Genomic DNA, 27,130 nt, shown 5'->3' with positions numbered 1-27,130 from the left:
TGAAGACACAAAGCCTCTTCTCTCACCACTGAAATAGGAAGCCTACCCACCCACCTCCTAAGATGGATCATTATAGGGCCAGTGCTGTAGCATAACGGGCGCCATCATCCCATATTGGTGCCAGTTCTGGTCCTGGCTGCTCCTCTTCTCAATCCAGCTCTCTGCTATGGCCTGGAAAAGCAGTAGAAGATGGCCCAAGGGCCTGGTCCCCTGCACCCATATGGGAGACCATGAAGAAGCTCCTGGCTTTGGATTGGCTCAGCTTCGGCTGAGTGAAGCAGTGGACAGTGAGCCCGTGGATAGAAGACCTTTCTCTCTGTCTCTCCCTCTCTCTGTAACTCTACCTCTCAGATAAATAAATCTTAAAAAAAAAAAATCATTACAAGTTCAAAGAAGATATATAGGGAAGCGTCTTTATTTGAAAGGCATGAGAGATCTCCCATTCACTGATTCATTTCCCAAATGCCTGTAACTGAGAAGGCTGAGTCAGGCCAAAACCAGGGGCCAAGACCTCAGGTGGGGGCTCCCTCATGGGTGGCAGTGGCAGGGACCCAAGCACTTGAGCCAGGCTGCGCATCAGCAGGAAGCTGGATGGAAGCGGAGCTGGAACTCATGCACATCCTTGATACAGGTTGTAGTCTTCATGTCTGTGTCAAATGCTTGCCACGTCTTCCGTCTAGAGGCTGCATCCCTTGGTCAGTAGGCTGTGACTGGGGCCGGCAGTGTGGCGCAGCAGTCAGACGCTAGTTCTTTCACACTTGCATACTTTCAGTCACTTCCCAGGAAGGAAGACCAACCAGAGCACAGATACATGGATGGAGCCCAAAGCTTGCTTCTTAGGAGAAAAGGCCCATTGTTTTCATGTCACTTCCAAGGAGACTTCACACTTTCTTTTCCCACAGATGTTCCTTCAAAGCATGTAACCTTTTTGGAAAAGTGCTTGTTTCTCTTGGACCTGTTCAAACCCAACTGGATGTGATCAGATGATGCCCTGGAAGCCACCCCACCACAGGACGCATTCCTGAACACCTGCAACATGCCAGCTGTATTTCCCCCTCTTTAATCATGAGCTCTCAAGAGCAGGTCTCCATTACAAAAACTACAGTTCAATGCACCGAATCAGCAAATAAGTACACAGACACAGAAAAAGAACATCTATGTGAGAGGTCTTTTTATTGGGGTTCCCCCCTTTTTACTGGCATCATGAAAAGTTTCAGATTAACCGTGTTATTATTTTATTTTTACAGTGTAATTTTTTTCTCAAAGTCCTTTCAAATTTTACAGACCTATTTGCAAATATATCCTACTTTAAATCTACTTTTCCAACCCACAAAGACCCACTGACTATTAACTGTAGTGAATACATTGACACATTTTATCCAGTATACAAAACCCCACCTCTCTGTCAGCAAATAGAAAGAGAACCTTAAGATTCTTAATGACTGTCTGAGTCACTGAAAGAAAAATCTCCAATATGCAAAACTTCTTAAAGCATTAAAATTTATGTTTTCCAAAAAGATATTTACAGACTGAAATTCAGACTCTACACTGCCATTATATGTAATTTATACAAGACCCCTAGGAAAGAGGAAGTAGTTAGTTCATTACAAAAGATCTGTGAACAAGAAAATACTAATTGCCTTTAAATAAATAGAAGTTTCAGAAAAATAAATATGCTTAAAGATGGTCATTTTCACAAATAAAGAAGTATACACAGAAGGAACCAAGGGAGCATATGCTGGAGTTCCAAAAGGCCTCTGGCAGACTTTGCACACAAGTGGTTTGACAGCGAGGATGTCGGAGACCCCCCTCAGGGTTTAGTTATAAAAACGCAGTCTTTGCTAGAAAAGAGTTCACTGGGCTGCATCCGTACCACGCACAGCCACGGTAACTCTGGGCCCATCTGGCAAAACACTGCCACCAAATCACGCACAAAATGTTTTTTTCCATGTGGACAAAATGCTCAAAAAAACCAACTGATGCTGGTCAACAAGAACTCGACATACCTGCTGCAGGTGTGAAGTCTCAGGTCTAATGGGATCTTGCCAGTCAGAGTTCAAGCTCATTTCCAGTCTTTATCAATGGCAGTCACCTGGACCTCCATTTTTCTTTTAAATCCGTTTTTTTACTGTGCTGAGTATATTATCTGTTATATATCTGTTATCATTCTGTTCCCCTCAATCCTTTCTCTCCCCACTTCTGGCTGTTACGGGTCTCTGAAGTCCCTGGGATCACCGTCAGGGCCAGCTCCAAACCTGAGTGTCCTGGACCAGCTCTGGCCTCTCCCACTCTCCTTCTATCTTTTCTGCACCTACTGAGATCCCAACACACAGATACACTCACAGCAGAAGGTAAAGAACGTCTTTAAATCTTATCAACGAAGTCCTGCATCTATGACAAAAATCTCTGTCAGTTTAAAAATCCATCTGTTAAAAAACAGGGTGCTGCTGCTATTAGAAATTACACAGTAATTATGTCAAAAGGCTGTAGCACAAAACAAGTATACACTGAACGTGCAAAGCCTTCAACATCTGTCATCAAGCCCACAGTAAAATATTGCACATGATATTCAGTCTTCTCAACTTCTGTCTCTACAGGGAATAAAAACAAAGCAAAACGTCTGCTCAGACACTGGGTGAAGTGTCACTTGAGACCTCGACTCACTGCGGTTCAATGCCACCCTAACACTGTGCACCTGGGTCCTGATGGCTGCAATGCGGAGGAGTCTGTCTCAGTCACAGATCCTCGTGCTCACAGGGGACTGGTCGGGCAGGTACAGCACAGGCGGGGATCCCACACTACTTGAAGGGCTTCGGAAATGCGGATCCAAGGAGCTGGGCGTAATTCCAATCACCGTGTCATTCTGGGGCACTTCACCTTTCAAAAAGTCATCATCTTCATCCTCCACCACCTCCTGCAGAAAGCACAGAGGTGAGCGCTGGGATACACCGGCAGTTTGAAAAGCTTAAGAATTCCTTTCCTCAGGAATGTGCTACTAATGTGAAAATGACGAAGAAAAAAAAATTTCTTATAACTACATTTTAATTTTTTTTTTTTGACAGGCAGAGTGGACAGAGAGAGAGACAGAGAGAAAGGTCTTCCTTTACCGTTGGTTCACCCTCCAATGGCCGCCGCAGCCAGCACGCTGCGGCCGGCGCACCGCGCTGATCCGACGGCAGGAGCCAGGTGCTTCTCCTGGTCTCCCATGGGGTGCAGGGCCCAAGCACTTGGGCCATCCTCCACTGCACTCCCTGGCCACAGCAGAGAGCTGGCCTGGAAGAGGGGCAACCGGGACAGAATCTGGCGCCCTGACCGGGACTAGAACCCGGTGTGCCGGCGCCACAAGGCGGAGGATTAGCCTAGTGAGCCGCGGCACCGGCTGACGAAGAAAATATCTTAATTTCAAAAAGTACACCCAGTTCCACAGTACAAATCGCTCATACGGCGCACTAGGTTAATCCTCCACCTGTGGCGCCGACTTCCCATATGGGCGCCAGTTCTAGTCCCGGCTGCTCCTCTTCCATCTAGCTCTCTGCTGTGGCCTGGGAGGACAGTGGAGGATGGACCAGGTGCTTGGGCCCTGCACCCCCATGGGAGACCAGGAAGAAGCACCTGGCTCCTGGCTTTGGACTGGCGCAGCTCCATCTGTTGCGGCCATTTGGGGGTTGAACCAAAGGAAGGAAGACCTTTCTCTCTTTCTCTCACTGTCTGTAATTCTACCCGTCAAATGAATAAATAAAAATCTAAAATAAACAAATAAAACAAGCAAAAAATAAACCAAATCACTCATATGACGGCTTCTCTCATTTTGCCCAAGGCTTGTGTAAAGTCTGGTTTTGGCACGTGGCAGGGCATTCCACTGATTAGGCACACTATGGCTGAGCTGTAACGTGGAAATAAACGTGCAACAAAAACACAGAATAATGCCATCATCATGAGGTTCTGTTGTCTCCTTTGGCCTTCGTGTTTCTGCCACAGCCCCTGTGCTACTGGAGGTCACGCTGCGGATCTGCCTCTTCACCCCCACTCCTGAAGGCCAAGACAACTGATGTAACTTCTGAAATAACCTTAACATAAAGCAATCAACTGGAGATTTTACTTAGGGGAGATAACAAGTGGTAAAGATCTAAAAATGTGTTCAGCTAAGTTCCATCTCCACTTCCTGAAGTCAGTATGTGAAGTGTCTGGTTTATATAATTCATCAAAACACGAAGAATTTGGGGTGGGTTTCAGTCTAGTGGTTAAGACGCTCACACCCCACATGGAGCGCCTGGGTTCAAGTCCTGGCTCTGGTTCCTGAGTCCAGATTCCCACTCACGCAGACCCTGGATGGCAGCGGGCACGGCTCACGTAGTTAGATGGGCTCCTGCCATCCACGTGGATAACCTGGATTGCGTTCCTGCCTCTGGCCCCGGCTCTGGCCACAACAGACATTTAGAGTGAAGGAACAGCTAAGAGCTCTCTCATTCTATCTCTCTGCCTCTTGAATAAATTTTAAAAATCCTCCAAAAACTTAATTGTAAGAACATAATCTGGGCTTGGAACTTTACAAATGCAAAATGAGTAAAAATGTAGCTTTTGTTGTTGTTCGTGTTGTTTTGTTTTGAAAGGCAGAGAGACAGAGCATGAAGAGAGAAACAGAGAACCCCCGTTCACTGTTTCTCCCCAAGTGCCCATATCGGCCAGGCTGGGGCCAAAGGCGGGAACACAACCCAGGTCTCCTACGTGGGTGGCAGAAACCCAACTGCTTGAGCCGTCACTGCTGCCTCCCAGGGTGTGCATTAGCAGGAAGCTGACCTGAGGAGCTGGAGACGGGTATCATACTCAGGCACTCCAAGGTGAGATGGTGAAATACTCACTCCAAAATGGAATGCTTTTTAAGTGGGACATTTGATTGTGACCTTGACCATAAGGGAGATTCCCAGAAAGCATGCTGAATGACAAATTCACCTTTTTAATGGGCTTCTTAAACTCCTGGAGCTCTTCAGTACTCATGTCTTCCCATATCTGATAAACAGGATCAATGAATTTCTTTGACCTGTCAACAAAGACCACAATTCATAGTCAAGTTAAATAATTCAACACAAATAAAAGTGTATTTAGCTCTTTTCCATAAGAGTTACTTTCTAAAAAACAAGAGTAAAAATCACAGTTATAATAATAATGTCCAAAAATACCAGTTGGCTAACATGCTGTGTTAAGAGGTTCACATATGCACTTAGATGGATAGTCATACCTACTGTTTCTCCTCTTTACATTTACAGGTGAAATTCTTGATTCACAGTAACTGCCAGCTGAGTCACAGTAAAACCAAATGAAAACTAAATCACAATATTCTAGAATATCTTTTTTTCTTTCATATTGAAAAACACATCTAGGAACAACAACTACTCTGTTTCCAGTCCATCAAGGCCTGGGAGACCACACACTTCCAGAAGGGCCCGCTGCTAGTTAAAAACCGTGTAACAAGCAAAAATCTTGCTTCCCTATTTAAATATAGAGTTAAGACTCATTTGGAGGGTTCCAGAATAACCCCCTAGATAAACCACCTGCCTTTGTTTACCCCATGCAACAGAATGGGACGTGGTCTCGGGAGGAAGGAACAGGTCGCCAGAAAATTATAAACCAAGAGCACATAGCACTTCCCTATCCTGGTGCCTTTACTGCCGCCCCTCATACATTTCAATCAACTTTTTTTTCCCCTAAAGAACAGAAAACCATTTTGTGTCCATCTGCGTTCCTACTAAAGAAAAGATCTACAGACCCTGGTACACCTGTGACACGCAGCAGACCCTGCAAGTGATCTCTAATGTGGCCTGGGAAATCCATGCCAAGAGAGCATGTGACTCTAATAACGAGCTAGGAAGGGTCGCTTCAGCAAAGAAACTGTAAAGCCAACCTTGGGAAGAGCAAACACACATCACATTCAAACTCACCACTGGCAGCACTGACTGTTTAAGGTACTCACCTCTTCAGCACACAAGGATCAAAGGGGAAGAAGGTGTCAAGTGGGTTGGTGCAGGTCTGCACCGAGTCCCCGCCAGCTGTATTTCTAATAACTGGTAGCATCTGGCGGTTGTTCCTCTCAATGATAGTGTAGCAGAAGACGAGCTGGTATTTGCTGTGGACACCAAAATCAACACAGATGGAGGCATTACCATGCTGGAATCACTGCATGGATGTGACTTACATGTCACAACTGCACGGAGCACACAGATGTTGACAGAACAAGTGCATGAAAAAAAACAACACAAAGCAGGAAGTAATGCTTTCAGGGTACTTTGGTTCTAGGACTAACAAGCCTTTTAAGGAAAAAGAAAATGTGGCTTTCATTTAAAATATGAAATTGGACTTAGATCAATAGGCATTACCAAAAAAAATATATCAGTTTGCCAGGTAAAACTCTTTTAACACGCATAATTATATAGCTATCTTTACTTTTGCTGTTTGCAAAAGAACCAGGGTTAGTGGAAAAGGGATTCTTGGGACGGACATCGTGGCACAGCAGGTTAAGCCATCATTTGGCATGCCTGCATCATACACTGGAGGCTGGTCTGAGTCCTGGCAACTTCACTTCTGATACAGCTTCCTGCAAGGCAGCAGATGATGGCTGTGTCTGGATGGAGTTCCAAGCTCCTGATTTTGGCCTGGCCTGGCTCTGGCTGTTACAGGCATTCAGGACGTGAATTGGTGGACAGAAAATCTATTTTTGTTATTTTTAATTTATTTATTTAGGGGACAGCACTGTGGCAGAGCAGGTAAAGCCGCAGCCTGCAGTGCTGGCATCCCATATGTGCTCTGGTTCAAGGCCCAGCTGCTCCACTTCTGATCCAGCTCTCTGCTATCCCAAGGGAAAGCAGCAGAAGATGGCCCAAGTGCTTGGGCCCACGTGGACACCGAGAGGAAGCTCCTGGCTCCTGGCTTCAGATTGGTGCAGCTCCAGCTGTTGCAGCCACTTGGGGAGTGAAACAGCAGATGGAATACTTCTCTCTCTCTGCCTCTGCCTCTAACTTTGCCTTTCAAATAAATAAGTAAATAAATCTTTTTAAAAAATTTATTTGTTTACTTGAGAGGCAGAGTTACAGAGAGAGAGAGAAACAAAGAGAGAGGTCCTCCATCTGCTGGTTCACTTCCCAAATGGCCTCAACGGCAGGAGCTGGCCTGATCTGAAGACAGGAGCCAGGAGCTTCATCCAGGTCTCCCCAATGGGTGCAGAGGCCCAAGCACTTCAGCCATCCTCCACTGCTTTCCCAGGCCATCAGTAGGGAGCTGGTTAGGAAGTGGAGAAGCCAGGAACTGGCATTCTTATGGGATGCTGGTGCCACAGGCAAAAGCTTAGTCCACTAAGCCACAGTGCTTGCCCAGGACAGAAAATCTTTCTGTCTCTGTACTGTTCTGCCTTTCAAGTTGGTAAAAGGTTAAAAAGATTTTCTTTAAATAATAAACATTAAGAACAAACACCATGGATTCCAGAGTCAGTGAGGGGGAACAGGGGCTGCTGAAGGAGACTTAGCTGCTTCTGAATAGAAAATTGGGACTTTACTGAAAGCGGGGCAAGGGGTTGACCAAGTAATGGGTAGGAAAAGGAATAGGCACGGTGAGGCTAGAGATGTGAAACAGAAGAACATAATAAAAACCAACATAACCGTATGAGATCTACATCTCCTACAACCTGTGTGACAAGAAACATGTGCCTGTACACGAGGGCACACACACAAGAATAATCTTATGCTGTTGTACCCAGTACTGAAGCAAAAAACCAAATACAAATCAAATTCCGACAAAGACTTTTTTAATTCTAAAAATATTAATAGGCTATACCACAGCAGTTAAAATCAAAACAAGCTATAGTTGTCAATACAAGGGGATTTCAAAAACCTCATAGGAAAAATGGTATTAAAAGACAAATTTATTTGGGTTTGAAAAGAACTGAAATCCATGCATAGTTTTTTTGTAATACCCACACCTTCAGTAAACTTTGTGAAGACACGTCTTATGGCTGCATCCCAAAACCATGAAGAAAAACAGCAGCAACATAATGGTCCCTGGACCACTGGGCACAGACCTTTGTTTGTCTCCTACTCTCAGCCTCATCTCCTACGCTTCTGTCTGCTGCACGTGCCAACCTCAAATCCAGAGTGCAGTCCTCCGCCCTAACCCCTAAATTATTCTGGGGTCACCGCCTCATCTATCCTCACTCTGCCGGCTGCTCCCCCTCTTCAGCAGTATAGAAACCTTTTCCCCACTAAGCGTGGCTACACGTCGGCTTCTCTATTCCTTTCTGGAATCCTTCCTTACCATTTCTGAGATCCCCGAGAGACAGGACACCTTGAACTAAATGCCTACTGAAAGAACATGGTTCCTGGATGACAGCAGCAAGCTGCCTAAAGGGGACTGAGGCAGGAAGACAACCATAGCCTTAACTGTCTTCATCAGTGAGGACCCCACCTGAACAGCCTCATTAAACGGCCAGGCTCTCCAGGTCTCTCTCCTCGAAGCAGAACCAAGCGAAGCGTGCACAGCCGCCACTATGCTCTCAGACCTCAGCTCTGCAGTGTTGCTACACAGCTACTTCTGTGCCTCCATCCCCTCCTTTGCAAGTGGGGTCAGCGATACAGTTGCAGGGCTGTGTGAGGACTGAAGGAGTTCTGGATGAAGCGCTCAGAGTCGCCTGGTCACGGTCATAGCCAGGTATTACAACAGCTACCAGGCCTGAGGTAACACAGTCCTTCTCAGAACTAATCTCCTGTGGGTGGGTTTGTGTCTCATGACCAGATTATTTATTACTATTACAGAAGCCACCCTATTAAGCTCCTCTGGCATGCACCTCTCAGCTTCCCAGTTTCCTTATTTATTTTGAAGTGCCTAGGATTACTTGCATGCTCTCCTCAGGGTCAAACAGCACTGGTAATTTCCACTACCACTAAGTATAAAAACAATAGCTCCAGCACAGTACTTCCTGCAGGGACTGGGTAACTGATCTTTTTTTTTTATGTTTTATTGAGATTAATTTCACAGAAATCTAATGCAATTTTATAATACTAATATGAAACAAATTTACTTTTAAATAACTTCCATGAAGAAAATGTAAATAACTTACTTTGTGATAGCAGCAAAAAAGTTAACCACTGAGGGTAGGCAAATCTTCAGAGGATTTAGCTGACTCATTACGATACGTTCAAAATTCAGACTTTGAAGATATCTCAAACCTTTGGATACAAAAATAAAAAGATTTTTAAAAATCCACAAATAATTGAAAATCTAAGGTAACTTTAAAAGCATAAATTATTTCACAGTAAAAAAAAAAAAATAGGGGTAGGAGTTGTGGCACAGCAGGTTAACCCATCACGGAGTACCATTCCATTCCCAATTACTCTGCTTCCGATCAAGTCTCCTGCTAATGTGCCTGGCAAGCAGCAGATGACGGCCCAAGTAGTTGAGTTCCTGCCACCCACATGCAAGACCTAGATGAAGTTCTTGGCTCCTGTCTCCAGCCTGGTTCAGCCTGGCTTCGGATCGGCGGATCAGCACAGCTCTGGCTGTTGCGGCCAATCGGGTAGTGAACCATCGGATGGAAGACCTCTCTTTCTGCCTCTCCTCTCTCTGTGTGTAATTCTGACTTTCAAATAAATAAATCTTTAAAAAAAAAAAAGAAAAGAAAAAAAAAGTCCACAGAGTCACAGTGTGTGGCCCAGAGTTTCACAAAGCTAACTGCATTCTCCAAGAACAAAGGCAGTTTTTCTAAACAAAGCAGTTCAGAAAAGACCCAGGAAGTAAGCACGTATTCCTAGGCTATAAGATTATAAAACAATTTGGAATCCACACATTTGTAAGCTTATAATATGCTGAGTTTATGGGGGGGTTGGGGGGATGGCGTTCAGGCAGCAACCACAATAGACAATAAAGCAAAACAAAACAGCAACTTCATTTGAATTTGCACATCTTAAATAATCCATGAAGAGTGAGCATGTTCAGGTACACATTAGTTGTAATCCTCTCTCTCCCTTTCTCTCTCGTGTGGGTGTCAGGAACACAGGTACTTTGGCCACCATCCGCTCCTGCATTAGCAGAAAGCTAGATGGGAAATGGAGGAGTGAGGACTTGAACAGGCACTCCAATACGGAACAAGGGCATCACAAGAGGCAGCTTAACTCGCTGCGTCACAATACCTGCCCCATCGCCCTTTAAAAAGAAAAAGAAAACTTGAAAGGTAAAGGCAAATTTTAGACAAATCTCTGTTTTGGAACTACTGAATATAATTCTCTTCTACACTGGTAAAGACACTTCACCTCTAAGAGTCTAGTAGACCAACTTCAATTATTTATAGAAAGAAGTATAAACATTTTACTTACCTTGTGATGCAGCCTAATTCACACAGTTAATTTTAACCCTCAAGAGCACGCAGGATACAAGTAAATGAATACAATCCACCCCGAGTTTCAGTTTCGAGCTGTGCCCCGCAGATGACTGTCCCACCTGGATGGGGTGGGGGAGTTGCTGCTGGCATGGAGAGGGACACTGCTAAGTCCCCTCAAGGCACAGGACAGCCCCCCACATGTAGGAGTCTCCAGTCCAAACGCTGACAATGCTGAGACTGAGAAGCTCTGGCTTAGAGGACTTGCTCTGGGAAGCTGTTTGAATTAATCTGTGAAAATCACCAAAGCAAGTTCCCTACCTTGTTCTTAGGGACGCTCTTCAACTAAAATACACTAATGTAATAAATAAGTTTCATTTGGTAGATTGAAATCATAAATAATGATAGAAACGAGCAGAACTGAAAAATGGTAAAAAACCTTCAAGTCTTAGATATGGGAGCCTAACTGAGATCGCAGCCACACAGTAACCCTCATTGGGCTTCAATGCGGAATCCTACGGATGGAGCCGTGCGACCTGGGCCTGCGCGCTGGTCTCATCTGTAGTGGGAATGCCCTTCAGGGGCCAAGGGGCATGAGGAGCTTTACGCAAGGCACTGGTTCAGTCACCTGCTCAGCCTCACCTCTGAAGATGTCTTCACACTGAACCCCTTCTGAGACAGGTGTTCTCAAATCCATCAGCAGTCAAGGAGGGGGCTGAAGGGAATTTCAGGGGCCTATGAGCTACATGAAATATCTATAAAAGTCTGAGTACATGTGTGCTTTTCTGAATCATAGTTTTGTTTTGATCAAATTCTCAAGGAAAGAACTGTTATTCCAACAGGTAAGAAGTACACAAGGAAGATCCAGTCAAGTCCATCAACCCCGTATCACTAACCTTCCTTCAGGTTTCCACTTAAAAGTTGCTTGTGTCTAAACACAAAAGTGTAGAATACAGCTTGGCAGGCTGAATAAAATGGTCCGTGGAGAGCAACATCACAAAAAGCCTTTGTGCCAGAATCCTGATTATTAAGGTATACGTGCAGCCAATTAACCAAAAGATCTAGGCATGATTTTACAGTACTAGAGAAAAGAGAAATTCAAGTCAACTTTATTAAAACATTACAATAACATAAAGATAAGACACACACCTTTCCTTACAAATCATAATGAGTTCCCAGGTTTTGGGCTGGCATCGAGGCGCAGTGGGTTAAGCTGTGCCTACGATGCCCATGCCAGCGTCCCATATCAGAGTGCCAGTCTGAGTCCTGGCTGCTCTGCTTCCGATCCAGCTCCCTGCTAATGCACCTGGGAAGGCAGCAGATAATGGCCCAAGTGCTTAGACCTCTGACACCTACATGGAAGAACTAGATGGAATTCTTGGCTCGTGACCCAGCAGATGAAAGACATCTTTCCTTTTCTCTCTTCCTCTGTTACTCAGCCTTTCAAATAAAATGAAATAAATTTTTTTTAAAGTTCCCAGACTTCAGTAAATATTAGCCATGGGAACACATAAATAGCAGAGGAAGGTAATGGATGGGTGGGAGGGAAGACAACTTTCCAATTACAAAGCAGAGCAGCACCCACCTTCTAGAAACAGAGAAGCCCCTAAGAATGTCCCACAGGATGCAGAAGTTTCTCCATCAACTCAGTAGGGCTTCACTGTGGGCGCCCCACCCGACTAAGGGGATATGGCTGAAGAATGGTACATGTTTGCCAATATCTCACAAGATAAGAACAGTCCGATTAACCTCACTATTCTCTATGGAATTCTGTTGAAATCTCAGGGCCACCAATTTGAGCTAGACACCTTTCACTTGTTGGGAAGGGTGTTTAACAATACCCTTACCCCAAGAAATCCTTATGGGTCACTGGCAGAAACCGGCCTTCTACATAGAGCTTTCTATTACCTTTACAAGGGGTTTTTTTCAGCCTTACTAGATATAACTGATTCGGAATACAAAAGAAAAATGAGAAACCTACAAAAGAATCACACAGTACACAACACTGTACGTTATCCATGAAAATAAATGTATCTTCATGTTCAAATGTGCTCACACAGAACAGATGATAAAATCCTCACATTTAAGATTTTAGGCTTAAAAAAGGAAACATGGGTTTGGTGCTATGGCATAGTGCACTAAGCCTCTGCCTGCGGCACTGGCATCCCATATGGGTGCTGGTTCATGTCTCAGCTACTCCTCTTCTGATGCACCTCTCTGCTATCACCTGGAAAGTGGTATAGAAGATGGCCCAGGTGCTTGGGCCCCTGCACCCATGTGGGAGACCCGGAAGAAGCTCCTGGCAGGCCCAGCTTCAGCCGTTTCAGCCATTTGGGGAATGAATCAGTGGATGGAAGATCTTTTTCTCTGTCTCGCCCTCTCTCAGTAACTATGCCAGTCAAACAAATAAATAAAATCTTAAAAAAAAAAAAAAAAAAAGAAGAAGAAACATTATTGTGAAACTCCTTTTGGGAAACACAAGCATCTTGCATAGACTTGAGGGAAAAATCACCACTTTAAAGATAGACCAAAAGTAAGGCTGGTATTTCTCTGACTTGAGACAAGGCTATAATCTTTTTAAAGCATGATATTAAAAAGTACTTGGAAAATTAGGTTACTTACATAAGAGGAATAAATTTAGCTCTTGCCAAAAAGCTTCCAATATAATTTCCAGCAGCTTGCCTGATGATGGCAGGATTATTTGGATCCTGCAGTTTTTTCCAGAGATGTTCCAAAAATGCTTCTGCGAATCCCTATTTAAAGAGAAGGTGCTGGTATGATCTTTTTCACTGCTTAAGATACTCTGGTTCTGGGGTTGTTAGGCCTCAGCCTAGCAATGAAAGATACCTGTGTCCCCTATTTGACTGTCTAGGTTTGGTCCCTGGCTCCAGCTCCTGACTCCAACTTTCTGCTAAAGCAGACACTGGAAGGCAGTGGTAGTGGTTCAAGTACTTGGGTCCCTGCCACCTAATTACGTGGGAAATGTGGACTGAGATCTTGCCTCCTGGCTTCAACCTTCACCCAGCCCTTCACCACTGCAGGCATTTGGGAAGTCAATCAGCTCTTCATTCTCTCTTTCTTAAGTAAATATAAATAAATGAAAGACATTCTGGTGATCAAAATATTTTTAAAGATTTATTTTATTTATTTGAAAGGCAGAGTTATAGAGCAAGGGAGAAACAGAGATATCTTCCATCACTGGTTTACTCCTCAAATGGCCAAATGGCCAGGGCTGGGCCAGGCTGAATGAAAGAGCCAGGAACTTTATCCCAGTCTCCCATGTGGGTGCAGAGGCCAAAGGACTTAGGCCATGTTCTGCTGCTTTCCCAAGCGCATTAGCAGGGAGCTGGATCAGAAGTGGAGCAACCAGGATTCAAACCAATGCCTTTATGAGATGCCAGCACCACAGGCAATGGCTTTGCCAGCTACACTGCAGTGCTGGTCCCAGTGATCAGAATCTTAAATTTTTACTTTATCTGTATGTGAAGAAAATTCTAGTATTTCAATTATACTGCTAGATATTTTTCTTTTTTTGAAGATTTACTTATGCACTTGAAATGCAAAGTTACTGGTTTACTGGTTCATTCCTCAAATGGCTGCAATGACCACAGCAGTCCAAGACAAAGCCAGTAGCCCAGAACTCCACCCAGGTTTCCCATGTAGGTGGCAGGGGCCCAAGCACTTGGGATATCTTCCACTGCCTTCCCAGATACATTAGCAGGAAGCTGGATCAGAAGCAGAGCAGCCAAGACTCAAAAGAGTGCTCTAATATGGGATGCCAACATTGCAGGTGGCAACTTAGCTCACTGTGACACAGGGCCAGCCCCTATACTGCTAGATGAATAATGAATACAGCTGTCATGACTTCCATTAAAAAAAAAAAACACCTGAGATAATTCTATTAAAAATAGAAAATGTTCTGGGTACTAAATAATCCAATGGACCTGAGACATCGTTGAGCAGGCAGAAAGTCTAAAGTTCTGAATCAGCAGTTCTGGGACAGAGCTTTGGAACTAGCACATTGTAAGAATCTCGAAGTGAGCCTGAAGTTCAGCAGAACTGGAAACCAGTGAGCACTCATGTCCTTTGGAGTCCACAAGGGGACTCCTTTTGCGAGCAAAGCATCCTTTCATTCTTTTCACACACTGAACAGCAACATGGACTACAGCATACCTGGTATTTGATCCATTATGCTAATCATAGAAAAAACAGACTACATTTCTTGGAAAAAGGCACAATCTCCAACTTTGCCAAAAACAGCGCATTTCTAAAGCCAGGGACACAACGGTTTGGGAAGACTGGATTTAGCCTTTTTATCCAGGATCAGTACTCTCCCAACTGTTCTTGAGAGCTAAACAATAGTTGCAAAAGAGGGCCAGCACTGTGGTGTAGCTGGTAAAACTGCCGCCTGCAGTGCGGGCATCCCACATGGGCACTGGTTCTAGTCCCAGCTGCTCCACTTCTGATCCAGCTCTCTGCTATGGCCTGGGAAAGCAGTGGAAGATGGCCCAAGCCCTTGGGCTCTTGCACCCATGTGGGAGACCTGGAAGAGGCTCCTGGCTTTGGATCAGCACAGCTCCAGCTATTGTGACCATCTGGTGAGAGAACCAGCAGATGGAAGACCTCTCTCTCTCTCTCTTTCTCTGACTCTGCCTCTCTGTAACTCTGCCTGTCAAATAAATAAATCCTTAAAAAAAAAAAAAAGGCTTGAACTGAAGGGAAGGGCACCACCTAGTGGCCAAAAGAAGGATACCATCTTCAGAGGTACCAGCTGAGACAAGAGAGAGCAGTGATTCCCTTTGCCCCTTGGAAAGTGCTGAAATGGAAAGTAAGCCGGTGTTGTGGTGTAGTGGGTAAAGCAGCTACCTGTGATGCCCGCATCCCATGTGGTGTGCCCAGGAAAGTAGCGGAGGATGGCCCAAATGCTTGAGCCCCTGCACTCATGTGGGAGGCCTGGAAGAAGCTCCTGGGACAGCTTGGGCCATTATGTTCATTTGGAGAGTGAGCCAGTGAATGGGAGATCTCCAACCCCTACTCCGTGGCTCTGCCTTTCAAATAAATAAATAAATCTTTAAAAAGGGGGGGGGGGGGGGGGTATGTGTGTGCCAGCACTGTGGTGCAGCAGGTTAAAGCCCCACCTGCAGCCATCAGGTGCCATATGGGTGCCAGTTCAAGCCCCAGCTGCTCCACTTACAATCCAGCTCCCTGCTAATGCGCCTGGGGAAGCAAGAGAGGATGGCCTAAGTCCTTGGGTCCCTGAACCCACATGGGAGATCTGGAACAAGCTCCTGGCTCCTAGCTCCTAGCTCCTAGCTTCAAATTGGCTCAGTTCCAGCCATTGCGGCCATTTGAGGAATGAATCAATGGATGGAAAACCTTCTGTCTCTACCTCGTTCTGTAACTGTCTTTCAAACACATAAAACAAATCTTTCTTAACAAAAGAAAAAAGGGAAGGTAATTTTATTAAAGATATTAAACCAATGAGCTCAGGGGAAGAAATAATTCATGGTCTCCCTGCACCCCAGGTCTAAACAAAAAAATTACCAGCAAGAATCAAATACCCTCAGTTTAGATTAAATGACATTTTTACTTACCAGTTTGAAGCTGCAGAGATAGAACATGAAAAACTGTACATGGCAGGAAGCATGGGTGGGCAACAGGAGTTTGTCAAAGATGGTTATCAGATCACGGTATAAATCCTTTGTTTTGTTGTTATCAATCTTACCTATAGAGAAAAATTGGTATTTTAGTTTTATAGATACATATTTCAAGCTATAAGCTTCATCTGCCAAATTTTAAAACAGAATGCATTAAGAATCTGTGCAATATCCATTAAGCTACAATGAAAACAAAATTCATTAGCAGGGAGCTGGAGCAGGAGCAGAGAAGCCAGGACTAGGAGTAGCTGATAGTGTCATAAACGGTGGTTTAACCAGCCACACTGCACGATCAGTCCCTCAAACCAACATTTTGATCCAAACTTTCAAACTTTAGGCTTTGATTTTCTTTTTTGGGAAACTTCTATTTTTCCCATGAACAAACTTCTGTTTTGTTTTTAATTTATTTGGGGGCAGAGAGAGACAGCAAGTGTGAGCACTCTCTCCCCTCACATCTGATGGTCCACTCCCCAAATGCTTATAATGGCCAGGATGGGCCTGGGGCTGGAGCCAGGACACAAGAACTCAATCCAGATCTCCCACTTGGGTAGCAAGGATTCAGCACTCAAGCTATCACTGCTGCCTCCCAGGGTCAGAAATGACAGGCAGGGGAAACTGAAAGCTGGAGCAAAGAATCAAACCCAGGCACTTCAGGGTGGGACTCGGGTGTCATAACCGGTTTCTGAACCAGCAGGCCAAATGCTCACCCCAGATTTTCCTTTTTAAATATAATCCACTACTGCCAAGGAAGCAGGACTTCCCACACATACTGCTGTGATGTCATAAACATGAACCCTTCTTTACAATTTATTTAGCTGAAGCTCTTTGAGGTAGTAATTCTACTGCTAGGAATTTTATCACAAATAATTTGACAATATGTGTGTAAGGATGTTCATTAGACTGTTATTTGTAATCTTGACAAATAAGGTCAATATGACCAATAACAATATTTTATAACAGTGAATGGCATCATAAAGTATTCTCAATACATATAAAGCACAGATATGAAATATAACAATTAGTGTGACCCCCTAAATGTACAAAAAATATACATATTCACAGGCTAAGAAAAAGACATGCATCAACACACTAAACAATGGTTCTCAGAAGAGCAGGAATGCAGACACTTAAACTGTCTTTACCTTCCAGTAGTTTCCAAATTTTCTCTCATCAATGTATTCAATTTGTAACAGCAAAATAATCAACACATAACAGTCAACTCAGATTCAAGTTCTATTAATCAGAAACATTGAGCTCATCTTTTTTTTTTTTTTTTTTTTTTTTTTTTGACAGGCAGAGTGGACAGTGAGAGAGAGAGACAGAGAGAAAGGTCTTCCTTTGCCGTTGGTTCACCCTCCAATGGCCGCCGCGGCCAGCGCGCTGCGGCTGGCGCACCGCGCTGATCCGATGGCAGGAGCCAGGAGCCAGGTGCTTTTCCTGGTCTCCCATGGGGTGCAGGGCCCAAGCACCTGGGCCATCCTCCACTGCACTCCCTGGCCACAGCAGAGGGCTGGCCTGGAAGAGGGGCAACCGGGACAGAATCCGGCGCCCCGACCAGGACTAGAACCCGGTGTGCCGGCGCCGCAAGGCGGAGGATTAGCCTAGTGAGCCGCGGCGCCGGCCGAGCTCATCTTTTTAAAGTTTATTTTCATTATTTATATGGCAGAGAAGAGAGAGAGACAGAGTGAGTTATCTTTCATCTGTTAGTTCACTTGGATATGGAATGCAGGCGTCCCAAACAATGGCTTAAATTGGTGTACCCAAATGCCTGCCCCACTGAGCTCATTCCTAAATCTGAGCAATGTGAATGGAAAAACTCTTGTGTTGTTCACAGCAAACCCTCTAGACTAACAGTTTCACATGGGCAAAAAACTCAGTATAGGGCCGGCGCTGTGGCACAGCAATTTAATGCCCTGGCCAGCATTAAGCGTACGGGCATGGATTCAAGACCTGGCTGCTCCACTTCCTATCCAGCTCTCTGCTATGGTCTGGGAAAGCAGTAGAAGATGGCCCAAGTCCTTGGGCCCCTGCACCTGTGTGGGAGACCTGGAAGAAGCTCCTGGCTCTGGATTAGCACAGCTCCAGCTGTTGTCGCTGGTTGGGGAGTAAACCAGTGGATGGAAGACGCCCCCCTCTCCCTCTGTCTCTCTCTCTCTCTCCTTGTCTCTCTGTTTGGCTCTTTCAGATAAATAAATAAATCTTTAAAAAATAATTAGAACAGTGAAAAGATCAGCGCATTGAAGATAAATATAACTGAACCTGAATCCCAGTCCCACCATTTTAAAGTTAACTGATAGGCCGGCGCTGCGGCTCAATAGGCTAATCCTCCGTCTGCGGCGCCGGCACACTGGGTTCTAGTCCCGGTCAGGGCGCCAGATTCTGTCCCGGTTGCCCCTCTTCCAGGCCAGCTCTCTGCTATGGCCGGGGAGTGCAGTGGAGAATGGCCCAGGTCCTTGGGCCCTGCACCCGCACGGGAGACCAGGAGAAGCACCTGGCTCCTGGCTACGGATCAGCGCGGTGGGCCGGCCGCAGCAGCCACTGGAGGGTGAACCAACAGAAAAGGAAGACCTTTCTCTCTGTCTCTCTCACTGTCCACTCTCAAAAAAATAAATAAATAAAAATAAAGTAGCTGATGATGGCAAGTATGCTAAACTCTAAATCTTTTTAAACCCATACTCAAAAGAAAAATTTTATAGGAGTTTTATTAGTACTAGAGATAACATATTGAAAATGCCCAGCCGCCGGTTCTAGTCCAGCTGCTCCTCTTCCAATCCAGCTCTCTGCTGTGGCCCGGAAGGGCAGTGGAGGATGGCCCAAGCCCTTGGAACCCTGCACCTGCATGGGAGACTGGGAAGAAGCACCTGGCTCCTGGCTTCGGATCGGCACAGCTCCAGCCGCTTCGGCCAATTGGGGAGTGAACCGACAGAAGGAAGACTTTTCTGTCTCTCCCTCTCACTGTCTGTAACTCTACCTCTCAAATGGATGGATGGATGGATGGATGGATGGAAGGAAGGAAGGAAGGAAGGAAGGAAAGAAAATGCCCAGCAAGGAGCGGGACACATTAGCTGCTGTTATTACTATAGGTCATTACCATCCACAGAGCACACATCCTTAATGTAGGACAAAAGCAAGGAGAGCAAGATGTCCAGGCGTTCAGCTACGGGATGGACCATCTGATCAAGCCGTTCTGGATCAGCCTTGGTTTCATGCTCAGTTTCTTCATCTTCATCCTTTGAAGATAAAAAATAAGAACTGACATTTAAAAAAAAAAGTGGTTTAGTGGGAAAACTGTTGCAAGTGATTATTTCCTCTCAAAGAAAAAAAAGACACAGAAACCTTTCCAACAGGAGCTCTCATGTAGGCACATGAATCAGAACCATGTGTAAAGTTTAAAATACACACATGGGGCAGGGCTGGCACTGTGGCACAGAGGTTTAAAGCCCTGGACTGAAGCACCAGCATCACATATGGGCGCCGGTTCTAGTCCTGGCTGCGCCTCTTCCGATCTAGCTCTCTGCTATGGCCTGGGAAAGCAGTAGATGATGCCAAGTCCTTGGACCCCTGCATCCACGTGGGAGACCCGGAGGAAGCTCCTGGCTCCTGGCTTCAGATTGGGGCATCTCCGGCCATTGCAGCCATCTGTGGAGTGAACCAGCTTATGGAAGACCACTCTCTCTGTCTCTACCTCTCTCTGTAACTCTTTCAAATAAATAAAATAAATCTATTAAAAAAAATACACACATGGGGCAGGCATCTGGCCTAATAATTAAGCCACCAGTTGGGATGCTTTTATTCCTTAATCGGACTGCCTGGGTTCAATCCCTGGGCTTGCTCCTCATTGCAGCTTCCTGCTAATATGCACCCTAGGAGGCAGGAGCTCAAGTAGCTAGGTCCTTGCCATCCATATGGAAGACTTGGATTGAGTTCCCAGCTCCTGGCTTTAGCCTGACCCAGCCCCAGTTATTGCGAGCATTTGAGGAGTGAACCAGCAGATGGGAACTCTCCTTGTCTCTCTCAAATAAAATGAAATAAAATAATGAATAAATAAAAATTTAGGGACAGGCACTGTGGAACAGGAAGCTAAGCTGCCACTCGGTGAGCCTGCATCCCATATAACAGTGACTGAGATCAAGTCCCACCTCCATTTCCAATCCAGCTTTTTGCTAATATGCCTGGGAGGCAGCAGATGATGGCCCAAGTACTTGAGTTTCTGCCATCCATGCGGGAGACACAGACTGAGCTCCTGGCTCCCAGCTTTGCTTGGGCCCAGTCCCAGATAATGCAGGCATTTGGAGAGTGAACCAACAGATGGAAGAGCTCCCTCCTTCTGTCTCTTAAGTAAATTTAAAAAAAAATAAAATAAAAAATAAAAACTTTAAACAATAAAAATCAATGTAGGGGCTGGCACTATGGCATAATGGTTAAAGCCACTGCCTGCAGTGCCAATATCCTATATGGGTGCAGGTTCGAGTCCTGGCTGCTCAACTTCCAATCCAGCTCCCTGCTAATGTGCCTGGGTAGACAGAGGAAGATGGCCCAAACACTTGGGCCCCAGCAACCACTGGGAAAGCAGTGGAAGATGATTCAAGTGCTTGGGCCCCTGCACCTGTGTGGGAGACCCGGAAGAAGCTTCTGGCTCCTGGCTTTGGAGCAGCCCAGCTCCGGCCGCTGCAGCCATCTGGGGAGTGAACCAGCAGATGGAAGATCTCTCTCTCTCTGTAACTCTGCCTTTCAAATAAATAAATAAATCTTAAAACAAAAACAAACCAGAAAGAAGCATTGTTTTCAAGCATACAACTGATAAAACATACAAAACACTGAAGTATTTTTCTATTCATCACTGCCTCACAAAACACATGTGCTTTACAACACACAAACACTAAGAATGAAAGTGAATCATGTCACTAAACTCAAATTCAAAGCCTCGCAAACAGAGCAAGTATATATACGAGGCAGTAAATAATACTGCAGTTAAGTACTACTTTCAGGAATCATTTACAAGTCTGTTGAATTATTTTATGTGTTTTAACTTAAAGCCTTGAAAAAGATGAGACATCACCAACTGTCTCTTCAGACCCCTTGCAACGATGAACTATAAATGCCGGTTTTCATTTAATAGAAATGCTGACGGGCTTGGTGCTGTGCCGTGGCGGGCTAAGCCTCTGCCTGTGGTGCTGGCATCCCATATGGGCGCCAGCTTGAGTCCCAGTTGCTCCTCTTCTAATCCTGCTCTCTGCTATGCTCTGGGAAAGCAGTGGAAGATGACCCAAGTGCTTGGGCCTCTGTACCCACATGGGAGACCTGGAAGAAGCTCCTGGCTACAGATTGGCCCAGCTCCAGTCACTGTGGCCATTTAGGGAGTGAGCCAGTGGATGGAAGACCTTTTTGTCTGTCTCTCCCTTTCTTTGTCTCTAACTCTACCACTCAGATAAATAAGATCTTTTAAAAAAACAGAAATGCTGACCATATTAAACAACCCTTCCGTGGAATCCGTCCCTCCACAAGTCTGAGCAGCTGTTTCCTCAGCGTCTTCGATGTCCTGACGGGGTGCATTCACCTGCATCGCAATAGAGAAGACAAAAGAATAAAGCATCGAAACCCTGACCGTGCTACATGGGGCTGGAAAGCGTGTGACAGACATACTCCAGAGGTGTCTACATGGGCACCTTTCACAGCACCAGGACACAATCAGGGTGATGTGGGTCATGAAGGAACTTAAGTATCAACCAAACCCCCTTTACCGCATACTCAAAATCACCACCAACTGTGACACGACACACTCTAACTCGGCCTCCCACACAAGTTCAACATTTATTCCATCTTTTAATAAGCTCAACACACACACAGATGCTATAGAACTGCATCATCAATTAACTGAGCAGAAAAATAAACTGTGAGCCAAATCTGAGCATCACACGTCAAGTATCTTCTTGAACATTCTGAATCATGCCTTTGTTGCTGTCTATGCATGGCCTTCTTGGTAAACATACTCTGAAATATTCCCTACAATGTTTTAGACAAGGACTTTACAAAGATTATGTATGCAGCTGGCCAGAGAAGTATGACTCCACTTGAACCCTGAGCCAGAGAGCCCAATTTCTAACTCTCCAAGACCTGACTCTCACTTTCCTTTTCCCCTAAAGCAGGGGTAGGGAACATCATGGCTGCAGGCTGTCAAAGACCTGCAAAATAATTTGGTCTGGCCCTGCCAAGGCAACCGCAGGAGGGACTCCAAAATTCAATAAATCTATATAGCAGGCTAACTTTTAAGAGGATAATTTTGCATGGCCCATGAATGGTGTTATAAATCCCCAAATGGCCTTTGACAGAAAACAAGGTTCCCCAGCTCCGCCCTAAGTATCAACGTTTGTCTTTACCAACAATTTTATCTCCTTTGTCCACAAACCTGTTCATTCTCCTCAGTCCTAAATCTTCTCTCACTGTTGCTCCATGCCCTCTTCATGCCACAAAGCCCAAAATTTCAAACAGCCATCCCCACTGGGCTCTCGGACTCCTCCAAACATGGCCCTCCAGCCATCTGCTTCTATGGCAAAGACCACCTTCCAACCATCAGATCCAAAACCAAAGACTTGGCCGGCACCGCAGCTCACTAGGCTAATCCTCCGCCTTGCGGCACCGGCACACCGGGTTCTAGTCCCAGTTGGGGCGCCAGATTCTGTCCCGGTTGTCCCTCTTCCAGGCCAGCTCTCTGCTGTGGCCAGGGAGTGCAGTGGAGGATGGCCCAAGTGCTTGGGCCCTGCACCCCATGGGAGACCAGGAAAAGCACCTGGCTCCTGGCTCCTGCCATCGGATCAGCGCGGTGCGCCAGCCGCAGCGCGCTGGCCACAGCGGCCATTGGAGGGTGAACCAACGGCAAAGGAAGACCTTTCTCTCTGTCTCTCTCTCACTGTCCACTCTGTCTGTCAAACAAACAAACAAACAAACAAACAAAAAAAGACTTATGTTTTTCTCATCTTCCTTCAAAATGTCAACACCTGCTGGAGCTGATCAAACCCTTCCTTCTCAAAGGTCTGCCTCGAACACCCATACACACTCATTCTAAACTGCATCATTCCAACTGCAACTCAACTGCCTGGAAGGTGTTCTGTTTGTTCCCGACCCACAACTCAACCTGTCCAAAATGGAACTCAGAGCTCCCAACTCCTCCTCTTGACATTTCTAATTAATGTTATTGGCAACACCAAGATTTTATTTCAATCCCTTTCTACTCAATTCATTTTTCTTATCATCTGCTTCCCTAATTCTAACCAGTCTCAAAGACTAGTGCAAGTACTTGGCATAGTAATTAAGATCCTCATAGTGCAATGTCTGGGTTCAAGTCCTGGCTCCACTTCCAGTTCCAGCTTCTTGCTAATGCATACATATCCAGGGAGGCAGCAGGATATAGGTTAAGTACTTAAGTCCCTGACACCCATGTGGGAGACCTACATTGACTTCAGGGCTTCTGGGTCCAGCCTGGCCCAGTCCTAGCTGTTGTAGACATTTTGGGAGGATATGTCTGTCATTGTCTCTTTGCCTTTCAAATAAATAACAAAGAACCCAACTCACTTTTCCTGAACAATGTTGCTAGAATCTACTGCTTCTTTTCATGTCTCCTGCATCTTACTGCAGGACACTTTTATAGATTTATTTATCTGGAGCAAGTGCTGTGGTGTAGCAGGTTAAGCCGCTGCCTGCAGTGCCAGCATCCCATATGTGTGCCAGTTGGAGTCCTGGCTGCTCAACTTCCAATCCAGCTCCCTGCTAATATGCCTGCAAAGACAGCAGAAGACGGCCCAAGTGCTTGGGCCACTGCAACCACTTGGGAGACATGGAAGAAGTCCCTGGCTTTAGCCTGGCCCACTCCCCCCAACCCCCAACCCCATTTCAGCCATTTGGAGAATAAACCAGTGGATGGAAGAGCTCCCCTCCCCATCTCTCTCTAATTCTCAGTTTCAAATAAATAAATCTTTTAAAGAAATTCACATATTTGAAAAGCAGAGCAATAGAAAAAGAGAGAAGGACAGAGAGACACAGAAGATAAGAGAAAGAAATCTGTTGGTTCACTCCTCAAACAGTCAGTTCACTCTTCAAATGGGCCTGATGGTCAGGGCTGGGCCAGAAATCTAAACTCCATCCGGGTCTCCAATGTGCACGGCAGGGACCTAGGTACTGGGGCCATCTTTCACTACCTTCCCAGGTGCACAAAGGACTCAGATATGAGATGCTGGCATTGCGAGTAGCAGCTTCCCTTGCTGTGACACAGTGGCTGGCCCTGCAGGCTTTTTTTTTTTTTTTTTTCTAAGATTTATTTTTATTTATTTGAGAGACAGTTACAGAGAGGCAGAACCAGAGAGAGAGGTCTTCCATCTACTGGTTCACTCCCCAAATGACCACAATGTCCACAGCTGACCTGATTCGAAGCCAGGCACTTCTTTTGGGTCTCCTAAAGATATGGGCCACCTTCTACTGCTTTCCCAGGCCATAGCAGAGAGCTGGATCAGAAGTGGAGCAGCTGGGACTCAAATTGGTGCCCATACAGGATACTGGTGCTGCAGGCTGGGGCTTTAACCTGCTGTGCCACAGCGCCAGCTCCTCTGAGGCCTCTTTAAACAAAACAGAAAGCTTTCAGAATCTCATCTCAATGTCACTCCTCAGGAATGACTTCCTTCCTGACTATATCAGGTTCTTGAGCTCATAACAACACATGCATTTTCCAAAACCATACTTGACAGCTGTGTGGCTGTGTATGCACTGCATCGACCCCGGCACTGTGAGAGCCGCTTGTAATTCCCAGCACACAGATGGAGGTGAAGAAATGAAGCAAAGGATGGTAGAACTGGGGATACTGCTCCACTGTTGTTACTGCTGTTTCACATGCTCTGATTATAACAAATACCAAATATTCAACGAATTCAACTCAAGGAGAAAAATATTCAATACTCACATCCAACTTGAGTAGTTTTTCAATAACAAGTTCCAGAATTTCATGCCTCAAAGTTGGAAAATACACACTTATCCTCAGTAAGTTATGAACGTAACATTCCTAAAGCACAAAGCATAAAGAGATAGACATTTCAACAGAGAATGTTTATAATTCTATAACCAAAATATCAATTATACTTCTTTAATTTAAATACACAAATAAAATAGGTGACACCGCAATACAGAAACTGTTTCCTTAAAAAAAATTGTACTATTATTATCATCATTTGGGAGACAGAGAGTGAAGGAAATGGAAGCAGGGAGGCAGAGGGAAGCTCCCATCTGCTGGTTTACTTCTGAAATGCCTCCCGTGACCAGGCCTGGGTCAAGCCAAAGCTAGGAGGTAGGAAGTGGGAACTCAATCCACGTGTCCTACTGGAGCCACAAATGCTGTCTCCCAGCATCTACATTAAAAGCAGTCGGAACTGGGAGCCAGAGCCAGACCTGAACCCGGGTACTCTGACATGGAATGTGTGTGTGTTAACTGCTAGCCCAAATACTTGCCCCCAAACTGTATTGTCTTATATATGTATTTATTATGTTCATATAATGACCCCAATTATCTCCGGCAAATTGAATTTGTAATTTACATACTTCCAAAGAGGTTTTTTTTTTTTTTTTTAAGATTTTTTATTTATTTGAAAGAGTTACACAGAGAGAGGGAGGGAGGGAGAGAGAAAGTCTTCCATCTGCTGCTTCACTCCTCAATTGGCTGCAACAGCCAGAGCAGCACCGATCCGAAGCCAGGAGCCAGGAGCTTCTTCCAGGTCTCCCATGTGGGTGCAGGGGCGCAAGGACTTGGGCCATCTTCTACTGCTTTCCCAGGCCATAGCAGAGAGCGAGACTGGAGGTGGAACAGCCGGGTTTCAAACTGGCACCCATATAGGATGCCGACACTGCAGGTAGTGGCTTTACCCGCTCCACTACAGCGCTGGCCACAAAGAGTTTTTAAAATAACTTTTTAGCCAGTGCCATGGCTCCCTAGGCTAAACCTCCGCCTGCGGTGCCAGCACCCAGGGTTCTAGTCCCAGTTGCTCCTCTGCCAGTCCAGCTCTCTGCTGTGGCCCGGGAAGGCAGTGGAGGATGGCCCAAGTGCTTGGGCCCTGCACCCGCCTGGGAGACCAGGAGGAAGCACCTGGCTCCTGGCTTCAGATAGGTGCAGTGTGCCAGCCACAGCGCGTCAACCGTAGTGGCCATTTGAGGGGTGAATCAACGGAAAAGAGAAGACCTTTCTCTCTCACTGTCTAACTCGGCTTGTCAAAAAAAAAAAAAAAAAAAAACTTTTGGGAGCCGGCGCCCTAGCTCACTTGGTTAATCCTCCACCTGCGGCGCCGGCATCCCATATGGGCACCAGTTCTAGTCCTGGCTGCTCCTCTTCCAGTCCAGCTCTCTGCTGTGGCCCAGAAGGGCAGTGGAGGATGGCCCAAGTACCTGGGCCCTGCACCCACATGGGAGACCAGGAAGAAGCACCTGGCTTCTGGCTTCAGATAGGTGCAACGCCAGCCATATCGGCCATTTGGGGAGTGAACCAACGGAAGGAAGACTTTTCTCTCTGACTCTATTAACTCTGTCAAATAAATAAATAAATAAATAAATAAAAAACTTTTGGGGCCATCATCGTGGTGCAGCAGGGTACTACTTGTAATGTTTGCATCCCTTTTGAGGACCGATTTGAGTTCCCTACTGCTGCTCCATTTCCATTACCAGTCTAGCTCCCAGCTAATGCACCTGGGAAAGCAGAAGATAGCCCAAGCACTTTGGCCCCTGATACCCATGTGAGACACCTGGGTGGCATTCCAGGTTCCTGGCTTTGGCCTGGCCCAGCCCTAGCCAATAAGACCACTTGGGGGGGAGGGGTAGCACTGTGGCACAGGTTAATCCTCTGCCTGAGGCGCCGGCATCCTATATGGGTGCCAGTTCTAGTCCCCGCTGCTCCTCTTCCAATCCACCTCTCTGCTATGGCCTGGGAAAGCAGTAGAGGATGGCCCAAGTCCTTGGGCCCCTGCACCCATGTGGGAGACCCAGAAGAGGCTCCTGGCTCCTGGCTTTGGATCAGTGCAGCTCCAGCCATTGCGGCCATTTGGGGAGTGAACCAATCGACGGAAAACCTTACTCTCTGTCTCTCTCTCTCACT

General features: G+C 45.8%; 1 protein-coding gene across 3 annotated transcripts in view; it reads right to left on the bottom strand.

Annotated features, from left to right (window-relative positions):
• Positions 1-1,156: 1,156 nt before the first annotated feature.
• Positions 1,157-27,130, bottom strand: part of RRN3 (RNA polymerase I transcription factor RRN3) — a 48,955-nt gene continuing 22,981 nt past the window's right edge. For 2 of the 3 annotated variants that reach the window (XM_089321604.1, XM_002711743.6), the window contains exons 9-18: positions 24,959-25,057; positions 21,476-21,568; positions 19,103-19,241; positions 15,949-16,079; positions 12,977-13,107; positions 11,251-11,435; positions 9,101-9,209; positions 5,969-6,121; positions 4,951-5,038; positions 1,157-2,914 (exon numbers count right to left, since the gene is read on the bottom strand). In XM_089321604.1, the coding sequence (XP_089177730.1) occupies positions 2,732-2,914; positions 4,951-5,038; positions 5,969-6,121; positions 9,101-9,209; positions 11,251-11,435; positions 12,977-13,107; positions 15,949-16,079; positions 19,103-19,241; positions 21,476-21,568; positions 24,959-25,057 (1,311 nt within the window). In that variant the 3' untranslated portion in view covers positions 1,157-2,731. The remainder of the gene's footprint in view (positions 2,915-4,950; positions 5,039-5,968; positions 6,122-9,100; positions 9,210-11,250; positions 11,436-12,976; positions 13,108-15,948; positions 16,080-19,102; positions 19,242-21,475; positions 21,569-24,958; positions 25,058-27,130) is intronic. The other variant, XM_008257804.5, reaches the window with a different exon arrangement.

This window comes from Oryctolagus cuniculus, chromosome 19, assembly GCF_051225735.1.
Source record: "Oryctolagus cuniculus isolate XC-2025 breed Fujian yellow rabbit chromosome 19, ASM5122573v1, whole genome shotgun sequence".
Taxonomy (NCBI): domain Eukaryota; kingdom Metazoa; phylum Chordata; class Mammalia; order Lagomorpha; family Leporidae; genus Oryctolagus; species Oryctolagus cuniculus.
The sequence above is the reverse complement of the archived record's forward strand: the minus strand, read 5'-3'. Positions and strand labels throughout refer to the sequence as shown.